This window comes from Charadrius vociferus, unplaced genomic scaffold (assembly GCF_000708025.1).
Source record: "Charadrius vociferus isolate BGI_N301 unplaced genomic scaffold, ASM70802v2 scaffold2, whole genome shotgun sequence".
Lineage (NCBI taxonomy): Eukaryota > Metazoa > Chordata > Aves > Charadriiformes > Charadriidae > Charadrius > Charadrius vociferus.
The window spans coordinates 2644782-2668572 of record NW_009647595.1 but is presented as its reverse complement, the minus strand read 5'-3'; the positions used below and the strand labels follow the sequence as shown (position 1 = coordinate 2668572).

The window sequence follows — 23791 nt, the reverse complement described above, 5'->3', positions numbered from 1 at the left end:
AAGATAGTGGCAAAAATACTGGTTTTCAGTAGGACTGATATTTTACCCAATTATCTGGGCGGTAATGGGACCATTCAGGATCTAAGACTGCAAAGCACAAAGTGTCTACCAGCACACTTGAATTTTCTCCTCCACCAGCACCAAGGTCAACCAAACAGCAAGGACTGTTTGACACTGATACATGCTCTGGCATCATGTGTTAACAGTGTAAAGAGATGCTGAAAACATTGCCACCAATTCATTTCCACTAAAGGTGCGAATATTACTGTACATGTGGCAACTGCATGAAGGAAAATCTTGAAAAACGTTGGAGACAGAGAGTGAAATCCAGCCTTATATTAATCTTTAGTTCTGGAGCAGCCAGGATTTCACCCCTGGACTCAGTGCAGATCTGAAACAGATTTCTAGCAGCTGGCAGCTCAAACCAGGGCCGTGTCCTGCTGCAAAGCAGATCCCTTTGAAACTAAGGTTCTTCAAAAGCTATTAGGACATCGCACAGAAACATGCAGTTTCTGGGAAAGCTGTGTGTGAATCAGGGCTGGCTCAGTTGTCCACCATGAGACAGACTGGATTTAACCCTTTGCTCTGTTCATAGTTTGTGTGCACACTGACTTACATACAGCTATCAGATACTTTAGGACACACACCCTTGCTTATTATTTCTTCTTACCATCTGGTGTGACGCTAAAGTCACACAGATAATTTTTACTTTAAGACAAGCCATTCCCAAAATACATGGAAAAATGTATTGGGTTTTTTTTTAGTCTTTTTTAAAAAATCTTATTAGCATCTAATAGAAATGATGAACTCAACCAAATGTAGGAGTTATTTTCAACCCTGGAAAGTCCTTCAGCAGTTTTCCTAAGAACTAAGATAAAAGCTTCTAAGTATAACTTCTTTCAGAGCTGTCTAAAGTAAAGCATATTTTGACAATTTTACAAAATAAAATTGATAGCAGAATTGACAGCATAACTATTTCAAAAAGAAAAGTCCAATGTTAGTGTTTTTCTTTTTCTTCTTGCTAATGAAAATTAAATCCATTACAGAAACAGCCTGCTTACGTTTCTGTTAAAGAGATACCCTCAATAATTACAAATAAATGCCTTTTTCATGTCCTACTAATCCTGTAGGGACAAGGATCAGCTGGCCAGTTTGAGTAGCTCAAGTTTATAATTGTTTCATTATGGTATTCTGAAACTCACTGTCATCTTCCAGAGGAAAGGTTCTTCACGTGTGGTTAGCGCAACCACCTATTTTCTGTGTGTAATCTGCATGAAACCTGCGAGATCCTGATTTCTATTAAATATCAGGCCAAACTGCCAGCGAACCCTTCCTTACAGGCACCCATGCAAACCTGGGCTGGAAGTTTAACATCTTGCAATTGTCAGTGACCTGGAGATATCTTAAGCAGAATACCCAACAAATCAAGCTCGTCACACTTTATAGATACTTTTCAAAACTCTGGGCCCAGTCTAAGACAGAAAACTTGCTGGTTGACTCCTATGTTACAGCCACAGCTCTCACCTGTGAAGGTTACTGAACTCCTGAAACTGAGAAGGAAAAAGCAAAGCAGGAAAAGAAAATATCTTCGTTACCATTGTTTGTTTAAAAAGGCAATATAGCTGCTTTGGCTTTTCTTGTCTTGCTGACAGATTTCAGCAAAATTTGGAGAAGGCTTAGGTGCTACAAGAATGTAACATCTGAAACACAGCTTTCCAGCCTTCAGCAAGGAGGAAGGGGACATTTAAGCTTCCAACATTTTAAAGGAAGAGTTATGCTTCCACTGTGATTTCCCCTCCCTCGCATTCCCCTTGCTCCTCTGGGGATGCTGGGAACCGCTGCCCCCATTCCCGCCTCCCGAGCACCACTGCGCTCTCAAGCAAACAGATGGAAATCACGGCATCATTTTTTAAATCTAATTTAAATATGAAATATGAAGGAGTTGAGACATGAGCGAAAGTAAACACTCCCATTTAAGGCTGTTATTTGGTCACAAAGAAACAAAAAATGGCACTGTTTCTACTTTTTATTGCAGTTAACATTTAAAAAGGCGTACTTACAAGCGGGTAACCAGGCAGGTTTGCCCTGATGGTTGTTAGAACTCTTAAATAAATCTTCTCAGCTAATTACCACATCATCACCTTCTACCTCTCACACCATGCCATGGGTTTGTACACAAACCACTTAGTGACAACACCAGAAAACAAGGTTTCCCTCCCCTTTGGGATTAAAGAACCAATCTTACTTTTAAAAGAAACATGGGGGGAAAAAAGGTTTGTTCATTAAAAGTTGGAGCAGTAACCTGATCTGTGACACAACCCTTTCTGCCAGCAGAAAGGGATACCCTCAGCCTGAATCGCCAAAGACTCTGTGGATCCTGGTATGAAACCTCTTCCAAAGGGGAGGAGAGTTCATACCAGGACTTGGTGCCTGCACTCCCAAGAGGTGCTCCTGTCCCTTTGTGCTGGCCTGGGGAGCAATGCGCCAAAGCCAGGCACTGCTCCCTTTTAATCTTGTGCCAGCAAAAATAAATAAATGAAAGGACTTGTCTCCAGGCAAAATAAGTTCCCTGATGTGCTTGACATAGTTGGAGGAAGGAGGCAACAGATACATATCTGGTTGGAGGCAAAGGGAAAGAAGGAGATGAAAAGGAGGTGAAGATAGGATCAACCTTTCTGGCAGCAGCTTATACTCAGACCACTAAACTGCAGCTTAAGTTTTAAAATAACTAAAAGTCACGGTGAAATCAACAGCAAGATGGGTATTAGGGTAGAAAGAACAAGCACAGAGAAATCTGAGGCAGGAGAACAACGGTGCAAGAGAGAGAGCGCAGGGCTCAACTTCTTCTTTTACACCCTTCCACACACAACCTGCATTTATGCTGATGCAGCAGCTCTTCTATTTTAATAGGTAACCCATATCTATAAAGCAGAGGAATCCCTGTGCTCAGCACAGAGCCCAGGCCACAGAGATGCTGAACGTGCTGCCACAGAAGACCCTAAGACACAAGATTAACCTTCTAAATAAAAGCAAACACAGGCAGCACTGAAGTATTTGCTCCCACTCTGCTAAGCTTTACATTGTCATGCTGGAATGAAGAAAAGAGATGAAAATCAGAGGTCCTAAAAGCTATGTTTCCAGTTAAATTTTTATCCTCCCCTTCCCCCCCCCCCCCCAAGAATTCATGCAATCTTGCTAGGATTAGTAAATCAAAGCTGGAACCGAACAATTCCAAACCTACTCCATGTTGCCGGAAGGTTAAAAAATCATGTAATGTCCTTTTCAACATAACTGAGGTTACTGGATGAAACAGAATAAATTGCAGCTGTGTGTTCAGCTCTGTAAATATCTCCAGCAAATGTGTAATTGGCTGTAGAGTGGGTGGTGTGGGAGTAGGCAAGTATCCAGGTCTTGCATAAACACAGGATTTTCTCTCTGGAGGGACGCACTTCTTGTTCAATCTTTACACCAGTGTTAAGCTGGCCCACTGTCCCATCAGTGGGATAGAAACTGGGTACCAGCACAGAGCACAGTACAACGCATACCTGAGAAAACAAACTCCATTTACAGAATTACAACCATAAGTGCGTAGCTCAGGCTCTCCATCTTGATCTGTGGCTGCGGTCTGGTATGGACGGTTTGCCTGCGCAAGCCTTCAACACATACTTTCATTACATACATTCATTACATACTTCTTTATTTTAAAAAGGAGCTGAATTTTTTATGGTATTCCAAACTCATAGACCTCTAATTTAAAAAATTCAGAAATTAAACAACATAATGTAAAACCTACATAATATAAAAATAATAAATACTTCTAATAAAATAATATATCTTTTATGACATAATATAATAATTCCCATAACATAAAACTAAGCCACAGATTCTCGAAGGGTCTCATCATTGGTTCAGATAGTGTCTCCCCTGCCCCGACCCCCGATGGGAATCAATGGGAATTTAAGTCTTGTTTTTTTCACTGGGAATAGAATGAAACCATTGCTGTGCAAACTCCACAAATAGCATGGACAAATTAGAGGGGGAAAAGAGCCGACCTAACAGCCCATGAGAACAACTCTTGTTTTGGGGCGGGCAGCTTTCAGTCTGCACACAAATCTCGGCTCTGTGGCAGCACAGTTTTCCCAACGGATTGAGCGGTCAGACAAACGCCAACACAGCAAACAGGAATTACTCACAGTGCTCAATTAAAGCTATCTGTAGATACCTGGAGGGTAATAACAGTAAGGACCTAATATCCTGAAATGCAAACCTTCCATAAACAGGGACTAGGGAAATATAGGTCACTGCTTCTCATGGCCCTAATTGGGAATTGGTGTGTAAAATGACTGACTTAATCTGAGTTCTAGCGGGAAATACCCACAGGTTAACCTGAGCTGGACTGGGCCATATCATGAAAGCAAACCCGTGACTGTGTGCTTAACTTTATAAGCATTTTTATTGTATACTGCAATTTGATACCTACCACAGAACAGCTCTGAAAATGTTAAATAACTCAAATGGCTAAAGGTGGCTCTGGGTGAAATACTGCATTAGTAGCAGAAGAACGTGGAGAAATAACATCATTTTATGCTTGGGTTGACATAGTGTTCTTTTTTTTTTTTTTTCTGGTATGTCTATACCCAAGCTAGAGTTGCTAGAAGAAAAACACACACAATGAATAAAGAACTTAAAAGCTATATATATGAGCTTACTTATAAGGACAAATATAATTAGGTTAAACTAACTAAATGTAGTTTGTTTAGGGCCCATATTAGTTAAAAATAGTCCTTAAACCAGCCCAAACAAGGGCAGCCAGATCTATGCGGGGCACCCTCAGTGCCCTCCAGTATCAAGACTGTAATGAGTGGGGATGGTCTGCGCCATTTCAGACAAACAGCTGCTCTCTGTTTGCACAGACAAAAGTGCAATTGTTTTTCCATGTGTTTGACTAGCTAAACAGAGCCTTGGCTTTAATGCAACATGTTTCCCGAATCATTCGCTTATATCATGAAAGGAAGCCAGCTTGTGTGTCTTGAGCAGCAACAAGAAGTGTGGGGAAGGGTCTGCAAAGCAGGTGGCTGCGGAGCAGCAGCATCCCCGAAGCGCTCGGGGCAGGGACTGTGATAGCCACGATGCCGTAAACCCAACAGCATCTGAGGAACCCTTCAAGGCTTCAAGTGAAAGGGACACTGCAACTAAACCTAATAATACAAAATGTTTTTCATCCTCAATTGAGAGCAAAAGCAGTTCAAAGTGCCAGCATTTTGCTGTACTGGACTCCAATTTTATGTCTTTTTTATAAACACTTAGGATATTCTTTTTAAGGTTTCAGCCGTTCTGCAGCAATCCAGCAGTGGGATAAGTTTTCCAGTTGACAATGCTCTCTTTAGAGACCCTGGTCTACCTAAGAGTGACCTGCAATAGCCAAAGAAAGCTCGAGCAAGGGTAAGATCCCAGCTGTTCTGGCTGGCACTAAATCTCAGCATTCAATGGGCTATAGACCACGCTGGAATTTGGAAGCTGTATCAAAACACAAGCACAGCCCTGTTTTACAGTGCAGCTGAAACCAAGACTGCTTTCTCTCTTTCTGAATAGCTACAGCTGTAAGATTTCAGAAACAATCAAGAAAGCACTTTCATAAATGCAGGTTGTTCAGATATCTGGGTTATCCTGCCATACGACACCACTTACTTAAATTTTTAAACCTACTTTTCACAAAAATAATGGGACTAAATTTAAAAAATCCCCTGACCTCCAATTACAAAAGTGCAGAAATTTATTTTTTTTTCTGAATTATATTTGCTATTGAGAATGAGCCAATGCACAGATACAACTACAGCAGGTCACTTGCTGCCCAACAGCATTTCAGGTGACCAGCCTAGAAACAAGTTCAATTCTAATGTCAACTACACTGCTGTGAATGCAGAAGAAAGAGCTCTGAGGTATTATGAAATTTTCCACATTTGCATAAGGTTTCAGTTGTTGTAAAAAAAGGAAAAAAAAAGTCATTTTATTGCCCAGTTAAACTCTCTCTCTGTTAAAAGAGTCTTTAGAAAAAAATCACACAGAGTTATTGGAAATCTAATACCATTCTGCAGGCCAAACTTCTGGGATAAACAAGTAAAACCTCACTAAACCTGTAACTAAACTAAACTCCTGTAAGTTTAGGGAGAAAAAAGGAAATTCACTGTTAAAGGTGAAATTTATACTCAAAAAGCTAAACCAACTCCTTTTATATTTTATGTAGGAATACCCATCGCTTTAATTCCTTTCTCCATAGTGACTAACATGGGTCCTGCTATTCAAAAACAGGACTGAAAATCAGAAAAAGAATTTTTCTATTTTCTTCTGTGTGTGTAGTTTGCAGTTTACATCCCGCTGGAGCGCTGTTAGAGCACTGCACTGCCGGTCTGCATGGGAGGAGATCTGTCCCATATTTTCTATACTTCAGGGGGGGACTTTTCAGATGCAGAGTTTTGATGTCTTTATCATCTAACAGTCCCTGATAGCCACTGCAAGCACCTAGTCTCTAGTCCAATATAAAGCTGGCTGATTTTTTAGGTGATTTTATGCTTATTGACTCCGCAGAACAGAAGTCCATTGAAGCAAGTGCAGTCCCACACCCCATCTACATAGTGGTGACTGTGCACTCAGAGACACCTGCACAAGGGTGGAGTTCGCTTGACCATCCAGCTGGGGCCTCGGAAGAGATGCCTTCAGAACAAAACAGTCCTTAAACAACTCTGTGGGGAAAGAGGCAAGGCAAACCAAGGAAACAGGCAGAAAAATGGAGATCAAAAAAAAAAAAAAGTAAGAATGTAGGATGAAATTCTGACATGTGCGAAGACGCCAGGAGCTTTATCATGGCTTTAAGAGAACCAGAATGTCATGTTTGGAGTCTAATGATTTATTAGTGGAAAACAGAGCAAAGCAAAGGAGAGTTTTGGTAAAGATTAGCAGAGACTAGAATACGTTAGCATTGGAAATAGAAAGTCTCTACCCCCAGAACAGTTAAAACCTGGGCAGGGATGGCAGGGTGGTACGTCACAAAGAAAATATTTGGAGGTTATACAAACACAAATTTCTCATCAGGAGGGAGAGGAGGATGGCTTAGAAAGAGGACAGTTGTCCAAACTAAAGTCTGAAACTCAGTGGAGCCTGTGCCCATGTAACATTGCTGCATGGGAGTCGGTAGATCTATAAATTTGGATCTACATGTTGCTCTGAGACTGGGACACCTAGATCGTACGCTGTGAACCACAGCCCCATGAGACACAAGGAAACTTTAGCAAACCTAGAGTTTTTTTCATTTGTACTTGTACCAAAATGGATCTACTCATCAGACTTTTTCATTATGTCAGATTTGTTGGCATTTTCCATCCATTTAATCCCACAGTACTGTACAAGAATATCTATGTATACTGGTAGGAAAATGGTCAACGTAGTGGCACAGAGGGTTTGTGACAGGGTTAAGAAGAAGATCCAGTTTGGTTATGTCTCCCAGGTGGCCACCATGGGGCAGGTTCAACGCGCAGGCCAGTGGTACAGTGTCTCTACGACAGTCTTCCGGCCCTCAGAGAGGTCCAACAATGACAGGGCTTCCACCACAGAAGAGGAATGAAACAGACCGAGTAGCTGTTGCAGCAAAGGGGCAGAAGAGAGACGGATTAGCAGCTCATCCAATGCTGCACTGGGATTCCCAATGACAAGGGGAAAGGGGGACTGCTGGGAAAACATTTAATGATTTCAATCAACCTAAAGACACTGTGCTAATGCAAAGGATGATCAAGGCCATAAGGACTCTGTTGTCGCACGTGCAGTATTCTGTAATGAAAGCAAAGGAGGGATTTGCCAAACCTTGTCTCCTTTTGGCAACCAGACAAAGTTCTGGCAGTGACACACAATGCAGCTCCCAAAATCACATTTTCCTTCAGTAAGAGAAGCCCTTAGTTTGGTGAGTGGGCTGAATTCACAAAACTCTCAGACAAGAGGAGATGGGTGCAATGCAATTTGCTGCCCACTACTCACAGAACTATGTTCCTGCAATCATTTTGATGGCAATAATCCCAGTAGAGTTAGAGTAATGCAGTTTTAGGGTACATCCAACCTATTGAAAAGTGGTAACAGGACTCACTCAAAAAAATTTGTGAACTAATCACTGAGGTTACTTAAATGCACCCATTGGAAATGGAAACCTTGGGACAGTTACAGAGACATCACCACAGCTCACCAGCAAACTCCTTAAGCAAATGATGATCACAGGCCAAAAAGAGAAGGCAGGAACAGAGTAGGAACATGCAGGCACAGATTCATGCAGCGATCAGTAAAGTACAGTGACTACTATACACGCTGTTAAACAGTTGTCAAAGACAATCAACCATTAATCCATTTTTTTGTGTCGATGGCAGAGTTGAGTATTTTTACATTCACAAATATTTGATCTCTTCCAACTACTGTTGAATCATCATGCTACTGAGTAACACAGCTGCTTTACTAAATTTTTTGAGTCTTTTAGAAAGATTTCTACTAGAGATCAAATTAAAAAAAAATAAAAGCATCCACACTGTTGATCATTAAGGTTTTACTATGCTCTTAACACCTTCCAATGTGACAACCTTTTTCGCTCTTCTTGAGCATGACTTACAAGATGTTCAAGGCTAATGGCTACTCTCTTCACCTCACTCTCTCCAATCTCTGTGACGGATAGTCGCACATAAAATCTGAGGTTCTGGTTACAGCTGCACAAAGTGAAGAATGGAGCTACAACTTGTTTGAATTTTCTTTGGTTTTGCAAAACCAGAGTTGATTTTATGGTAACATATCAAATATGATTTCTTAAAATTAGATTTCTCTGAAGTCATATGTGCTTGAATGCAGCTTCCACATTTCTATGGGGAGAATGGACTTTTATGTTGTAGTTTATAATTAAATACTATCAGAAAATGAGATGCTTATGGAGACATGTTTGAAATATATATATTTATATTCAAGCCCTACAGTAGTGGCATTCACTGCACGTAGTGCTCTGCGCATTTAGCTCTGCTGCTTCTTTATTTATGGACAAGCTATGAAAGTGGTTTGTCAGCAACTTTTTTTGAGTATTCACATTACTAAATACATTTCTTCTGAATTCACTCTAACGTAATTATCAAATTCAGCAGCGAGCTGATAACACAGCTAAAGGAAAATACCAACCTGCCTCAGTGTTTTCATGCTGTAATTGAAAACAGATGGCAACTCATGTAATTTATGCTTTTCTACAATCAGTAACATGTTGGTATAAGATAAGAATTCTAAGACTGAATTGCATCTGCTTCAACAACACCATATGCTAGTGCACAGTATAAATATTTATCCAAACCTACTTCATCTTCTCATTTAAAACTCAGTCACATGAAACAGTGAAAGTACCCTTCAGATACCTTCAATTAGCACTGAAGCATCTCCCCAGTGCTTTAAAGGGTTAGAGTCCCAGCACCAAACTCTGAGGGGTCTTCCCTCTCCTTACCAAGCTTCATGGCGAGGGTTAAATGGAGGCACATTTGTTATGCCTTCTTTATATACTATAAATCCCAGTCTTCGAGTTCCCGCTAGGCTGCCTTTAAGAGTTATGAAGAAGTTTCTCACTTGTGATGTCCAAGCTTCTTTACTTTTCCCACTATCCTGTAATACATTGCAGATTGGCCACAGCCATAATTGGGATATTTTTTTCCTGGGGGAATAATTTGTATTTTTTTAAGGATTTTTAGACTGGTTTATCTTGCTTGTCAAGCAGTTAAGCCAAAAGATTGGCTTTCTTCCTTCTTTCCAGCTGTTAAATTGCATTATAGACAGCTAAAACAATAATATATATATTATTTATATAGTATATAAATATATACTATATGGTATATACTATATAAATAATATACTATATTATAAATAAATTTATAATATATATGTACTATTATAAATAATTATACACCCACCAGTTTTGAGGTCAGACTGGCAAGGACCATGGAGGGACTTTTGTGTTTCTCTGCAGCATGGGGCACGTTCAGCCTCCTGAGAAGTTCACAGTTCAAATTTCTTCCTGTTGCAGGACTGGTTGCTTTTTCCCCGACTTGGCATCTTATAATGCATAGCTTTTAGTGCTTTTTGTTACAAGCCTGTAATACTTTGTGACTGTGGCAGTATTTGTACTCTGTGGACTGATCAGATAGTACTTATGTTCCTTTGATTGCAAGAAGACTGGGCTTGATTACCTCGATGGACCTGACAGCAATCTGCTCCATGAAACAGTGGCTACTCAATGACACTTGAGATTTGGCTCTTATTCTGCTAGTCAAATCATTTGACAACCTGGACCTGAAATAATAATTTGTGAATTCAGAAGACGATGGCACAGGCGGAAAATTTATGAGGGTGACCTCCTCCCTGCACCAGATTTTAAAGATCAGAAGAGCAGAACCACACTGAAATGATCCTGGCTGTATACCCTAACCCCCAAGCAGAGCTCAAAACAGAAGGGGTTGGTACCAGTGACCATACGTGGTCCTCCAAATGCCCTGCTACTAAGCAAAAGAACTAGAGTAGCGTAGAAAGGCTTGGGTGGCCTTTGGTAGTTTGCATGCTACAAAGACCTCAGGTGTATCAGCTATAAGTACTAATTTGCTCATAACCAATTTAAAGATAGTATTTAGGATTCTGCAAAGGTTAGAGCTGGGCACTGATTTCTCCAGCCAAAGGGAAGAACAGATAACCAGCAAACGAGTGATTAATTTGTCTCTTTCACAAGCCTCACACTAAGCTCAGTCTGCTCGTTCTCTCACACTCTGTTGCAGTGATGTCATGCTAAACAACAACCTGCAATGCATAATTTGAGTCATTAGTTTTGAAGTTAAGTTGTGTAACTTTTCAAAGAATACTTGTACCTTAAAAACAGAAATTGATTTACATAATAAAACACTAAAAAAAAAAGGGGAAAAGTTTTCCTAACAACAACTGGCAATATTTAGCAGTGTCATCTGCAGATACCTGAATTTTGCAGCCAGTCAATACTGAATATTAAAGCAACCTAGGAACTTCAAAATCGTGCTGCTCCTGTCTTCCCCTGCTGACGACAGCAGACAGCAAAACCGAGCTGCAAATAACTTCGAAGTACGCATCGCAACACTGACTCCTTTCATATCCCCACGTTGCCTCCAGCTCCCACTTGTTAATGTGCTTACAACAACCACGCTCTTTACAACACTGTCACAGGCAACCGCACTTCAACAAACCAGGTCTAAAAATACTTTAATAAAGCTAATTGACAAGATATTTGTCAAATTATTTGCTCAGCTTCATACTTGAAACCTCGGATGCTAAATGGTAATCCTATTTACCAGCCCCAGAAGAGGTATCCAGACTTAAAGCCAAAACCATCCCACCCTGTCACACCTCTTCAGTAGACCATGGTGGCAGGGGTTTTCTCAGAACTAAATTGTCTGAAAGTTCCCCCCAAAGAGGACGTTACATATAACGAGATGGCAAGTGCTGCCACGCAGAGACGCGCATGTGGGACGAAGACCCGCGCACCCCAGCTGCCCAGTGCCGGGCCTACCACACAGCCGCCGTGTGTGGTCAGAGCTCCGTACCAAGCTCATTGAGATTTCTACCGGGACTCCCAATTCACAGCGCTTTGGAACAGGCCAGGAACCCAGCCAAGGTCAGACTGAAAGCAAGACACCAAAGTCCTTCAGGTATGCTGAGCCTGTAATGTTCACGGCTTCATATATTACACAGTAGAGTTTTAAGAGCACAAAGTGAGGTCCTGCAATGAGACTGTAGGCAGCAGTCCTCTCTCAACAATTTGTCCAGCGTACTGCAAAGACAGGAATATAGTGCTCTCTAAGAGAGATAAGTGCAAAATCACAAGCTTTACAAATAAAGACATTTCCAGAAGTAATTACACTGGATACATCTCCTTAGGAGGAAAAACCCTGCTGCTATTGCCAAGAACTTTTCGACAAACTGCAACGCCAAGTCTTGGCTCTTCTTCAAATTCTTGCCCTTTTCATCGTAGCCAACTTTCCTTGTTAGCGCTTCTTTGCTGTAGCGCTCGGAGCAACACTGGCAGACAAAAGCCTCTTGCACCAGCCCTCCAGAAGTTACCGAGCCCAACAGTTCTGTTTTCAAAGTGCCCCTCCTGCAGCTTCCACACAGGGGAAGGTTTATTTTCAAGGAGCTGTCATCTAAAGACTGTCATACGATTTCCTTTAAATTTGCCAGATTGAAGAGTTCTGTAAACAGATGGATTAAGTGACATAGATTTTTTAAAATTTCAAACACTGCACTATAATTTACATACCTATTGCCATGGGAACACCTCAACAAAATCACTTATTTTTAAAGAAAAGTGGCATTTCTTCACCAGGGGCTAAAGGTATTCAGCCTTTTTGAAAATGAAGCACTAACTTCGGTGTCTGAACAGAGACTCTACTAATATACGTGCAATTCTGCTCTGAGAAATGATTTTATATAAAGATAGCACCTTTGCAAATAATCAGATCTCTCCATTGTGCAAATTCAAGACAATATATGCCAGTTTTAGTGTCTAAACTATTGTTTGCTCCCCTCAGGATAATGGATTATTTTACATTCTTATGTCTTGAATGGTTCAGGTAAATCGCTGTAACCCATCAGAGTATGCGAGCACATGGAAAGCACGAATGGAAGACACGAGGGAATAATTTGGTATATAAAACCAGTTTCAGAGGTGAAATATGAAAGAATCCAGCTTAACTGAAACATCCTAGTGTGTAGTTGCAGAGCTGTCAGCATGAAACCAAAAGTAAAAACAAACGAAAGGCCCACTATATTCAGCTCTAAGCTGCTGCGCTCAGAAGAGAAATCTCTAAGATTATACATATGACACCACAGTGTTATTTTTACAAGTCAGGTTTCAGAATAAGTCTACTTTACTGCTAGCTGCTATAGTCAGAGAATAAAAGGTGCTATAAAGTGCTAACTCCAAAGTTCAGGATCTAGAGCATACACATCAATAAATTTGTTATTTTTTAAATTTAAGTCCTTTAAATTTTAGGCAGGATTACTTTTCAAAAATGATACTCTACAGATGAAAATTGAAACTGTATATTATATTTAGGTATTGTATAAAACATACAAAAAATCCCAGCTCCCTCAGGAATGAAGCCGTTTGCCAGCAGGATTTGTCAGAGTGCTGCCTGCACCAACAGGCTCTGCAGCTGCCATTCCCCCTCCCAGGGCTTTGCCTGCCCCTACTCAGAAAAAGTAAATATTTCAAAGACAGTACATTTTACAAGTTTAGTGGGGAAAAAACACCCCAAACCCTCAAAACAAACAAACAAAAAAAGCCCAGAAGCCAGAGAGAAGAAACTCCTGTAGTGCATTTGCTAAGGAGGGTGCCGTGGCAGGTCGGGTGTCGGGCGATGGGCAGGATGCTCTTCTCTGGAGTCACGGCAGCGCACGCTGCCTCCAGCTTGGTGGGTGTGAATATATGGGTGAGAGACAGCTCGGGTGAGTGTGAGGGGAAAGGGATATAAACTGGAAGGCAGGATGAAATTCGCAGCAAACTGGGCTGCATGCCGAAAACATCTGAAACCTTCATCTCTGTTGTTACCGTACAGTAAAACATGACATAAGCTGATCATTTAATCTTTGTGTCTGGCCCAGCCTGGACACTGGACTAGGTGTAGCAGTTAGTTTCTGTTTCTTGCTTTTATCTGCGCTTGCCATATTGCTTTGCTTTTATTTTTCCTGCTGTACAAGAGAGTGCGTAATTCACAGATATATGCAGGACGTGATCCAAGCCCGCAGGTAAGTCAACGGGCTCTGCATTAGCAGTACAAAACCCTTCCTGTGGAATTTGTATTTATTTATTCTTAAATCATATATGAAAGCATTTAAACTATTATGAAATATGAAAGGATCACGCATTACTCTTTCCAACATGTCTCAGATCTTAGCTGCTTTACAGCGCACAACGTGTTATGCTAGCTTCACTTGGGATAGGTATGTCTGACTTGGCTTCTTCCTATTGTCCTTCCAAGTCCTGTTTGGTGGACTTGGCAGTGTTAGGCTAACGGTTGGACTCAATGATCTTAAAGGTCTTTTCCAACCTAAACGATTCTATGACTTCTGTAAAGGTAAAGTCCAGAACCTGCATACCAACAACCACATAAATAGCAAAGTCAAGAGGAGGGAGGCTAAAACTGTGCAGAGTTGGAAAAAGGTGAAAATAACCAAAAGAAACCCACCCCAAAACCCACAAAAAAAACCCAATCACCAAACCCAGCCAACCAACAACAACAACAAAAAAAGGCAAAAGATCAAGAAAGCAACTTGGAAAGGATAAATGAGTTTTACGTGAAAAAGGGACTTGAAGAATCCCAAGGACAGAAGAAAAGAAACAGGACGGGGGTGAAAGGCAGCAGAACTCACTGTGCACAAATGCCTGAAACTGAGACAAAGATCCGCAGGCCTGGAAACAAAACCCTCCCCAAGTACAGGGAGCCCAAGACCTTCACTGAGCAGCACAAATACTCCCATTAAATCATCCTGTTTTGAAAACCCACCTTCATCCCGGCTGCAGCTGCCGGCCCGCTGGGGTCCACGGCCTGGATGTGGCAGGGCTTGCTCCCCCGTACCACAAAGCCCCAGCCCACCGCATCGCCGACGATCTGGAAAGAGAAAAGAAGGATGTGATCACCTTCAGGCAGCTCGGTGAGATTCAAGGGGGTAACATCTAAACGGTTCAAGCCATAATTTCAACATCTCTATAGTAAGGACATTGTGTACAGGGTGTTATATCACTCACGGGAAAGGCTCTATCCAAATGATTCCCCTTGCTTTTAATGAATGTTTTTTGTTGAACTAGGAGGCTGTAAAAAGCCATGGTCCCAATTACTATATTAAAAAGTGTCTATACAGAAAGTCTTTCTCTAATAGTGAATATGAATCAAAATTTCTGTCCCATCATAGTCTAGAAAGACTTAAGTAGAAAACTTCGATTTGGGTAGGTAATCCACTCCTGCAGTGCATGTATTACCAGGGGTACAAAGGCTAGATGAGTTTGTATAATACAAATGTTATTGGCTTTATGTAGTTTTACACTCCATTTAAGTCAGCAGTACTACATTGGCATAAAGACAGGATAAACAAGCGCAGAATCAGACCTGAAATGTGTGGAAGTACTGATAACGGTGTTTGGGATTTTAAGGTACAAACCTTAGCAAATGCAAATAAGCTCTAATTATCCCATCATAAAATGTCTGTTTGGATTACCTTATGCATGCAAGATGTAGAAAATAAAGAAAAATACCGGAGACATACCGTGAAAGTTTTTCTTACGTATGGGGCTCCAGGCATCAAGAGCTCATCAGCAGTCACGGCTCTCTTTAATACTGTGGAGGTACATAAACGAAAATTCAATATAAGCATTCCTCTAGAGTTTTTCCTAATAAATAAGATACAATGTTGGGATGCAACAACTTCTTGGTCCCACTTCACATACACTCTTCCAGTTCTTGAAGACTTAGTTGAAAGCAGTAAAAGAGCCAAAGGCTGCAGAATAACTGTGAGTACAAATCAAGTGATCTTTGGAAAATCAGGGCATTTAGCCAACAGACTTTGTTGTCTGCAATTAAAACCCACTGTACACTATCACAATCATCAGAAGTGGCTGTTCCCATGTCCAGTGTTGAAACAAGCGACCAACCTTCCTGGCATGGAGCAGCTTTTCTTCCCGGCTCGCTCTGTGCCTGTTGGGTGCTCTCTGCCATTTCATCCGAGTTGGGTTTGAATCACAGAATTAAGTAATAAGAAAATTCTCCTTGAGTCAGGAATTAATGCAACAAAGAGATTTCCGCAATTGTAGGCACAGACATCTAACCCCATCTTACCCAGGAACAGCCTAGGTAAGCTACGGCTGGCTGGGATTTTACATGAAAGCAAATACCAGTGAGTTTCTGCAGGTGATTCCCCAATTCTACCCCGACCAAAGTAAATGTAAAGTTCTGACAAATCAAATCGATACCATTCTGCATGCCAGTTTTTATCTGTCTATAAATGCTTCACAAGATGGAGAACAACGGAAAGATATATGCTGTTCACCACATTTGCCTGCTTCACCTCTAAAATTATGGCTGCTTTTCTTTTAGTGATAAATAATTTTGATGATGTCTGCCTTTTCAGTCACAGGTGGAAGATAAAATTTCCCACAGATGGTATTCAAAGACATTCATGAGTTTCTTAATGACATTCATGGGAGCAGGGAGAATTCTAGCATACAAACCAATATGTTTTATTTTTTTTTCTTTCCCATGGATTTTGACAAACTGTCATTTAGCCAGCATTACACTTTGCATGCAGAGAATGCCTGGCCAACATAAAAAACCTGAATGATTATGCTCATTCGACAAGTCAGAATCAGGTAAACCATCCAGGCAGGACTCCCTTGCATGCCTCCCCTCATTATACCTCCAGAAATACTTTTTGTTTGATGACTGTTTTCCTACATGACTGGTCAAGTCATGACCTGGGTTTTTTTAAGTGTTTGCCTGAAAGAGAACTCATCTGACAATAAATACACCTCTGCCTTGTGTTTAATAGCACGCAATTCAGCAACATGCTCTGGGTCTGGATAGCAGGAAACAGTTTGTGAAAAAAGTCACTTTATAGTCCAGCAGAGGATTAAGAATTCCTCCATAACACTTACATCTGACAGCCTTATGTTAACCTAAGTGAGATGACGTGTGGATCTGTACCTGCGCTATGAAAGAAATTACCCTACATTGCCAGTAATTGTATAATTCTTAAAAATAATTCTGTTTATAAGTCCGTTGCCGTCTTCTTTCAAATATGAGTCTCCTAAAGCTATTTAGAGTTTGAAAATTAGTCCTAAAGGAGAGTTTCTTTAAAAAAATAAAGAATTTATGCAAAGGCAACATCAGCCTATCCTTTTTCTCTCAGCATTGTAGAATCAGCTGCATTAAAATAAATTTGTTCTCACTGCTCGTGGGTTGACACTTGGTATATAATCAGAACCACAAATGAATGGAATAGTCAGCATACTTCAGATAACACACACATTTGTGGATAGCGCATAAATGCTGTTTTATCTGTCCCAGCAAATTTTCCAGGATGTAATTAATGATGTACCGGGGCCAAAGAGCTTACCATACAACATCTATCAGAGCATTTCTGGGAAGGATACCTGAGAGATATTCTCCTAAAACATGATACTGTGGCATTCTTCTATAGGGGCAAACCCATTGCATATAGGCACAAACACATCGGAAGGTGGTGCTGAACACCCAACAGCAGCGTACTCCAAGGATGCAATGACCACCAGCACTGAGAGCATTCCCCCAGGCTGGACAGCAGGTCTGGTGTAGGGGGTTATGGCTTCTGCAATCATACTGTGTCCTTCAAATTATTTTAATTTAGACCCTCATACTGAATGCCCAGCAGATCCTAAGGAGAGGGAAGCAAATGTGCTAAAAGGAGAAAGAAAGAAACTGTCCCCGTAACTATGCCTTTCTTTCTGATGGCCACTCTGCACAACAGGAACGAAACGTGCTTTAGCTCACTTATCTCCAGAGTAAATTGTCGGTGTTTCGAACAGGATTCATACAGTGCTTGAGGCACTCTCTAGTAATCATTTCAAATGCCAGCAGCCCTTTGAAAGCAAAGCTTACACGTAGCCACTGAAGCCTTCCCCCGTTGCACAACACTCCCCACGCTGTTGGCAGAGACCCGGTAAATTTGAAATAATAAGGAGCACAAAGGGCAGCAGGGACTCTGCTTTGAAATTCAGGGCTGTTTCTGAGGAAAATGGAGAGGCTGAAACAATATCTATCCTGGTCTCTTTTTCCCATCCCAGATGTATAGTGAGAAACAATTTCAAGTGAACTGTGGAAGAATGGGTGTGTTTAACCGGTGTGTTTAACCTTCCAGCGTGGAATAGGAAATCCTTTCAAAAGGAAAATAAGCTTCAACACTACTTTTACCTTCCTAAACAGACCGATGTAAGACCTAAACAAATGAAAATGTTGAAATGGTCCTTGACAGGCTGAAACAATGCTGCCTCTTTTTTCAGAGGTTGCTCTTTTCCAAGTTGTGTTATTGCATAGCAACTCAAGTGGCCACTGGATAGTTAAACTCTCCTCTGACTTATACTAAAGGAATGTCTCGAGGAGGAGATTTGAATTGGTTCAGAGCTTGGCAATGAAGAGGCAAAGCTGGGTCTCTGACTGCATGTCCTCCTAAGAGATAAACTGCAACTCAAACCGCAATTATGGGCTTGATGCAGAGATTATTGGAGGCAGACGTCTGGCTTGTGTTCAGCTGGACTTCAGGCTAGAAGATGATAATAGTCCCCTCTGGCCTACAAAACCTGTGACGCTGTGAATTTTTAATGTATCCTTGAAAATATAAACTTAGATGTGATGCTAGGCATTCTTCACGTTGCCTTCTTCCCAGCCAGACATCTGTGCCCTGGCTCCTGTGCATCGTAAGTGATGCTGGTGCTCACCGGACTTGGGGTTGCAGAGCACGGGGGGACTGCTGCTGAGCGTTGGGCTACTGCTGAAGTACCCGCTGCTGCCACAGCTACTCATGCTGCTCCTCCGTACTGCCGACACGATCTTTATCTCCTTGGTGGGACTCACTACAGAGAGAAAATAGAGAGAGAAAGGGAACCGGTATCAATTATTAAACCCATTTCCCTGGTTTCTTTAAAACAATAGCAAGGCACTTTAACATAGGGAAAGAATTTCTTCCATTTTTCCTTCTACTTCACGTTTATTCTTTTGGTTCTTGCTAGATATTGCTGTACAGCAAATGCTGCAGGACCCCTTTCCCTCTCTTTTACTCTTCTTGAAAACCCCACATAGAATATATAACTAATTACTTTGGGCTTGGAGGGATTTTAACTGATTCTGTTTGCTCATGGAAACTGATTTTTGATCAGCATATGACATGCTACTGATACAGGCGCAAAACTATCCCCAGAGAGCTGAAGATTTGGTAAATTGAGTGAATGGACAATCCCTGTGAACAGGGACACATGATACCCTGCCCTGCTTTTTTCAAATAAACACTGAAACCCCTCACCCAAAAAAGATTGTTTAACTTCCCACGGAGTTGCCCTATAGACAGCAGTATAGCTGATGAGTCACCTGAGAGAAAACTGGTGTGTTTTCTGTTGTCGTGGTTCTGCTTGCGCAGGCAAAACGGGCTGTCGTGGCTTTCTGGCATCAGGCGAGATTTCTCAGTGAGGAGCTCCATTAATCGCCGCCGCCGGCGGAAATTCATTCTGCACTGGTAGAGCAAATTGCTGTCCATAAAATGGTGCTTGTTGGACACTGAGAAAAGAAATGGATAGAAAGTCTATGCCTGGTAGGACTGAAATCAGAGCATACCTCTCTGCAATGTGTGCACGACGTGCCTCGCTGTAAGGAAGCAACGCTCGGAGCTCTCCCCTTCTGCAGACTCAGAAAAGGAGGGAGGTGGTCAGCTTCACGTGCGTTGCCTCTATAGACATGCTTTTATAGTGCTGACAACAAAGTAGAAACTTTAGTGGCCACTGCTGAGAGGAATCTTTTACACAACCTTGATTAATGACAAGCACTTCTTTTTGTCAAGTGGAAATGGAAGTACTTTATCGTTCTGTGGCAGGGTGCACAATGCTCCATCTCCACACGCGCTCCCTCTGTATGCCAATCGGTGCTGCTGGTCGCCACAGACCAGACTTAGCTCCTTACATTGAGCGTTTTGTAAATTCATCCAGCTAGGGCAGCCCCTGGGGGCTCTGACTGACTACCTCCTTCAGAGCTATAGGGCAGCAAAGAATTGAGACCTGTGTATTTCCTCTGTCTTGTTCACCACAGACACCGTGTCCCAGATGCTTCCTGCAGGCCACTTCCTCCCCTTTGCGCGGATACGCAATGTTTGGGAACAGGCACCCGGCCAAAAAATTATTTCTTACATAATGAACAGAAGTCTTAATTACAACCTGTTTTGAAACTGAGAGCAAATCCCAGGTTGCTGGTGTCACAGCAAGAGCGCTGAGCCTACCCACAGGCTGCAGCATCGATGTAACATCTAAGTGTTTGCTGCCGCTGATGCTGCATCTTAATAGCGATGAAAAATGCAGCAGTCGGACAGAGTTTTGTGCCAGGTCCTGAAAGTGCTCTGAATCCTTCAGGACTTGATGGCAGGAGAGCCCTCTGGAGCACTCCCTGCATTAGTACTGCAGCGTCCTAAATTGCTGCAGTAGATATTTTGGCTGCATTTTCTATGTCTTCACCTCGCTCCTGTGATCACGTTCCACAGAAATGACTTCCCACAGTTGGCCTTTTCTGTAAAGGATCTAGATTCTGGATTTACCTAATTTATAAATCGCATTTCTTCCAATACTGAATCATAAGAGCTGGTGAGTTATACATATTTATATGTAAAGTGTAAACAACAGCATAGATAGGCACTCAGACATTAGCCAAATCTTTGAGCATGTGGCTCAGTCATTTGGCCTCAGCCTACTACTGCAGCCACCAAACTTTGGCTTGGTCTCAGCTCTGCCCAGCATGTGGGGTCCAAAAGCAGCAGAGCCCAAGTTGCTACGCTAGATCCAGAGTCTGGAGCCCTGCTGGCATGCTTTCCCTTCACCCTCATCCCCAACGCCCTCTTTCGTGCTCTAATTCCTTCCTAATACCTCCGTGTGTCCCAGATGGCTCACCATGAGCTCCGCAGAAGTAGCCCACATACATGGTAGACAAAAAAGGCTGTATTTAGGCATTAACTTCCACTATGTCATTTGGTGCATGTGAGCTGAAGGAATAGCCTCAAGGAGAAAAAAGCCCAGCTACCTTCTGCAGCAGCTGATGGTCTCAGAAAGAATACTCATGGCAGGGACATTAAGTAAGTTACCACCATCCAGACAATAAAGAAGAGGCCGGTCCTAGCCGTGGTCCTCAGGGCACAGTCCTCCATATGGATACAGAAACTGCCATATGCGGTCAGACCATAAGTCCGTCTTGCAAAGAAGCATGTCCCTTGCCTGCCTGGGCCACTGTCAGAGAGGGGACACTGTACAAGCGGACTTTTGCCTTTGGTACACAAGGAATAATCAGGACACGGGAGCTTTCTGAACTGCACGTGCTTGTGCCCAAGCTGCCACGCAGACTGTCCGCCCCAGCGTCCCCCAGCGTGGCGTAGGCTGTAGGTCATTCCTGAGAGTTTTGAAAAAAGGTGGAGTTTTGAAACTCTACCTTTTTTCATGAATAAGCAGAAAGGTCACACCAGTCAGCCAAACAGCAATGTTTCAAAGTACCATCTACAGAAAAGACCCTTGTTGCCTAGATTGCCTGGGTCTGTTGAAGAGCTTCCGAAGAGCCAGTGCCACGTGGCTTTACTTGGCATCATTTTGGTGATGAACCTGTTATTTCCTCAAATCAGCCACATGCATCCTCCATGAGCACAATGGCTTTGCTAAGTCAAATTTAGCATTGCAAGTGATTTGTTACTGTGTTCTGATATGTTAAATATTGCAGGCGTACACTGCTGCTGTACTCATCGTTTCAGACACGTGTAGTACGCGATACCATTAAACAACATTACTAATGATCACTATTTTTGAAGAACGGAAATGGAGGAGAGATTTGGAGACTCGCCTACATCCACAAAAGGATTTGCTATCAGAGGCGGAGTTAATATGTAGGTGTTTGCAGCTACCAGTCTCATTTTCAGATCACTGACAAAATAAGTAAAAATAGCAATATCTATCCATATCCTACCACATTATTAGAATAACCTGATACAAATACAAAAAACTTCCTTTTCTTTTTTTAATGATATCTTAAAGAGTTCCCTGAAACTTAAAAAGACAACATCTACTTATTCAGCACGTGACTTGGATTCATAATCTTGAATGAAAGAAGGCCCCCCAAATACTCCCTTGGAAGCAGAATTACTGTTGCCAACCGTTTGCAATATAAGAAATATCAGTATGGTTTCCAATTCAAGTTAAATATTATGGCACTACAGTTCTTAAGTAAAACTATTCTGTTCTGTTTGTGTCATTAACTGAAGTGCTCTGACAGTCCTCAGAAATTATGATAATCAGAGATCAACACGCGCTTGTGTTGCAGACATCCTAAAGCACTCAGAAATTCCAGAATAATTCTTGACCGTGAAACTACATAATATAAACTTTTTTATGTCAAGACACTAAACAAATTTTCGAATAACAATACTTGTTTTGACTGAAATATTGTAACATTATATATTTACAATAGCAAAGTTTAGGTCTTACAGTGAAGTAATTCAGCCCTGCTGTAACTATTTTAGACCATGGAAGGGTGAATTTTTATACCATAAGTGAATACAAGTGGAAAAGATAAGACCAATGATTATATGTTGTAGAATATTTGTATATGATTGACACAACAAAGGGTTTGTAGCCAGAATGTTTATGAAAAGTAGTATTAGTAGAGAATCTGGAGTGCTCATTCATTTTCATAGTTTAATTCCTTGTTTCTACTGATAGTTCACATTTCATGTGAGACTTAGAATAACAGCGTGCATCCTCAGTTTGAGCAAATAACGTATTTGTAGCACCATGTAACTTTTTGCATATTCATTAACTAAAAGGTAGTATTTATGTGCATTTAAGGAGAAGCTCAAAAAATAAACAGGAGTAGTTAACTCAAACTGCCTCCTTGTACACACATCATCAAATAAAATATCTCACCAAATTATTGGTGTGCCCCATGGGGCTTTATTTTTTTTTTATAATACCAACTTTCTGACATATTCATGCTTTGGGATGAACTGTCCATGCTGGGACTCTGCCTAAGGGTGACTGTATCTGGAATGGTGTGGAAAAAAAGGGATTTCCAGACCACGAATCAGAAGGAGGAGGTTGAGAAGGGGGAGCAGACACCGGTGTGGGCTGTCTCTGAAGCGCTTCTCAGGTGCAATGGCTGAGTTACGGCATTAATCAGGAGGAGCTACGCGTGCCCTCACCCTCGATAAATCACAATGTGAGTGCCAGAGGCAGAGCACACACAGAAGGTTGGTTTTGTTACTCTTGGTACACGCCGGGTGAGAGGTAGCAGCGCAGGCATGGGTGCTCACTCAGCCCAGCTGCTCTAACAGCTCGTGTTTTGCTGCAATCAGCAGAGAAAAGTGGGAGTGAAAAACTTTTCCAAGCTGATTGCAGAATGCTGGGAGGACTGCACAGACTTGCTCAGGAGGGATTTCTTTAAAGGTAATTTAGAGGTTGTTACCTCGAGCTAACGTGGAGTGTTGACTCAGAGGCAGCAGCAGATAAGCTCTTGGTGCCCAACAAGGCTCCTGCTCCAGGTATCAGTCCCTCGCACGGAACTGCTGCCTCCGGATACGGGTTGACTTAACTACTCCTGAATTAGTTCACTGCTCTTCATAACGCAGCACAGAAAAGAAAACTGGCACCCATCTGTCTTGAACTGTCAGGCCGTGGCTGACAAGGACCAGGACCTGTATTTGTACATGATGAGGGTGATGTAAAGAGCAACCAGGACCTGTATTTGTACATGATGAGGGTGATGTAAAGAGCAAAGTGGGGTGACTACATGGGTTTTTCAATCTGATTTAGCTCACCGGTGCTCATGTGGCAACACGTTCATGTTACGATGTGCACCTTATGAAACAGAAAGAAACTGTTCCAAAGAGAGTAAGGAAAATATATGGTGACTGGCAACCTCCAGAATCACAAAAGTGAATTAAGAACCTTATAGTCCTGGAGGGA

The 23791-nt window shown here is 41.8% G+C and overlaps 1 protein-coding gene across 1 annotated transcript in view; it reads right to left on the bottom strand.

The window, feature by feature from the left end:
* Window positions 1-23791, bottom strand: part of DEPTOR (DEP domain containing MTOR-interacting protein) — a 48056-nt gene that overhangs the window by 5993 nt on the left and 18272 nt on the right. The window contains exons 5-8 of the mRNA XM_009881034.1: window positions 19182-19367; window positions 18536-18670; window positions 15334-15404; window positions 14577-14681 (exon numbers count right to left, since the gene is read on the bottom strand). Coding sequence (XP_009879336.1) covers window positions 14577-14681; window positions 15334-15404; window positions 18536-18670; window positions 19182-19367 — 497 coding nt within the window. The remainder of the gene's footprint in view (window positions 1-14576; window positions 14682-15333; window positions 15405-18535; window positions 18671-19181; window positions 19368-23791) is intronic.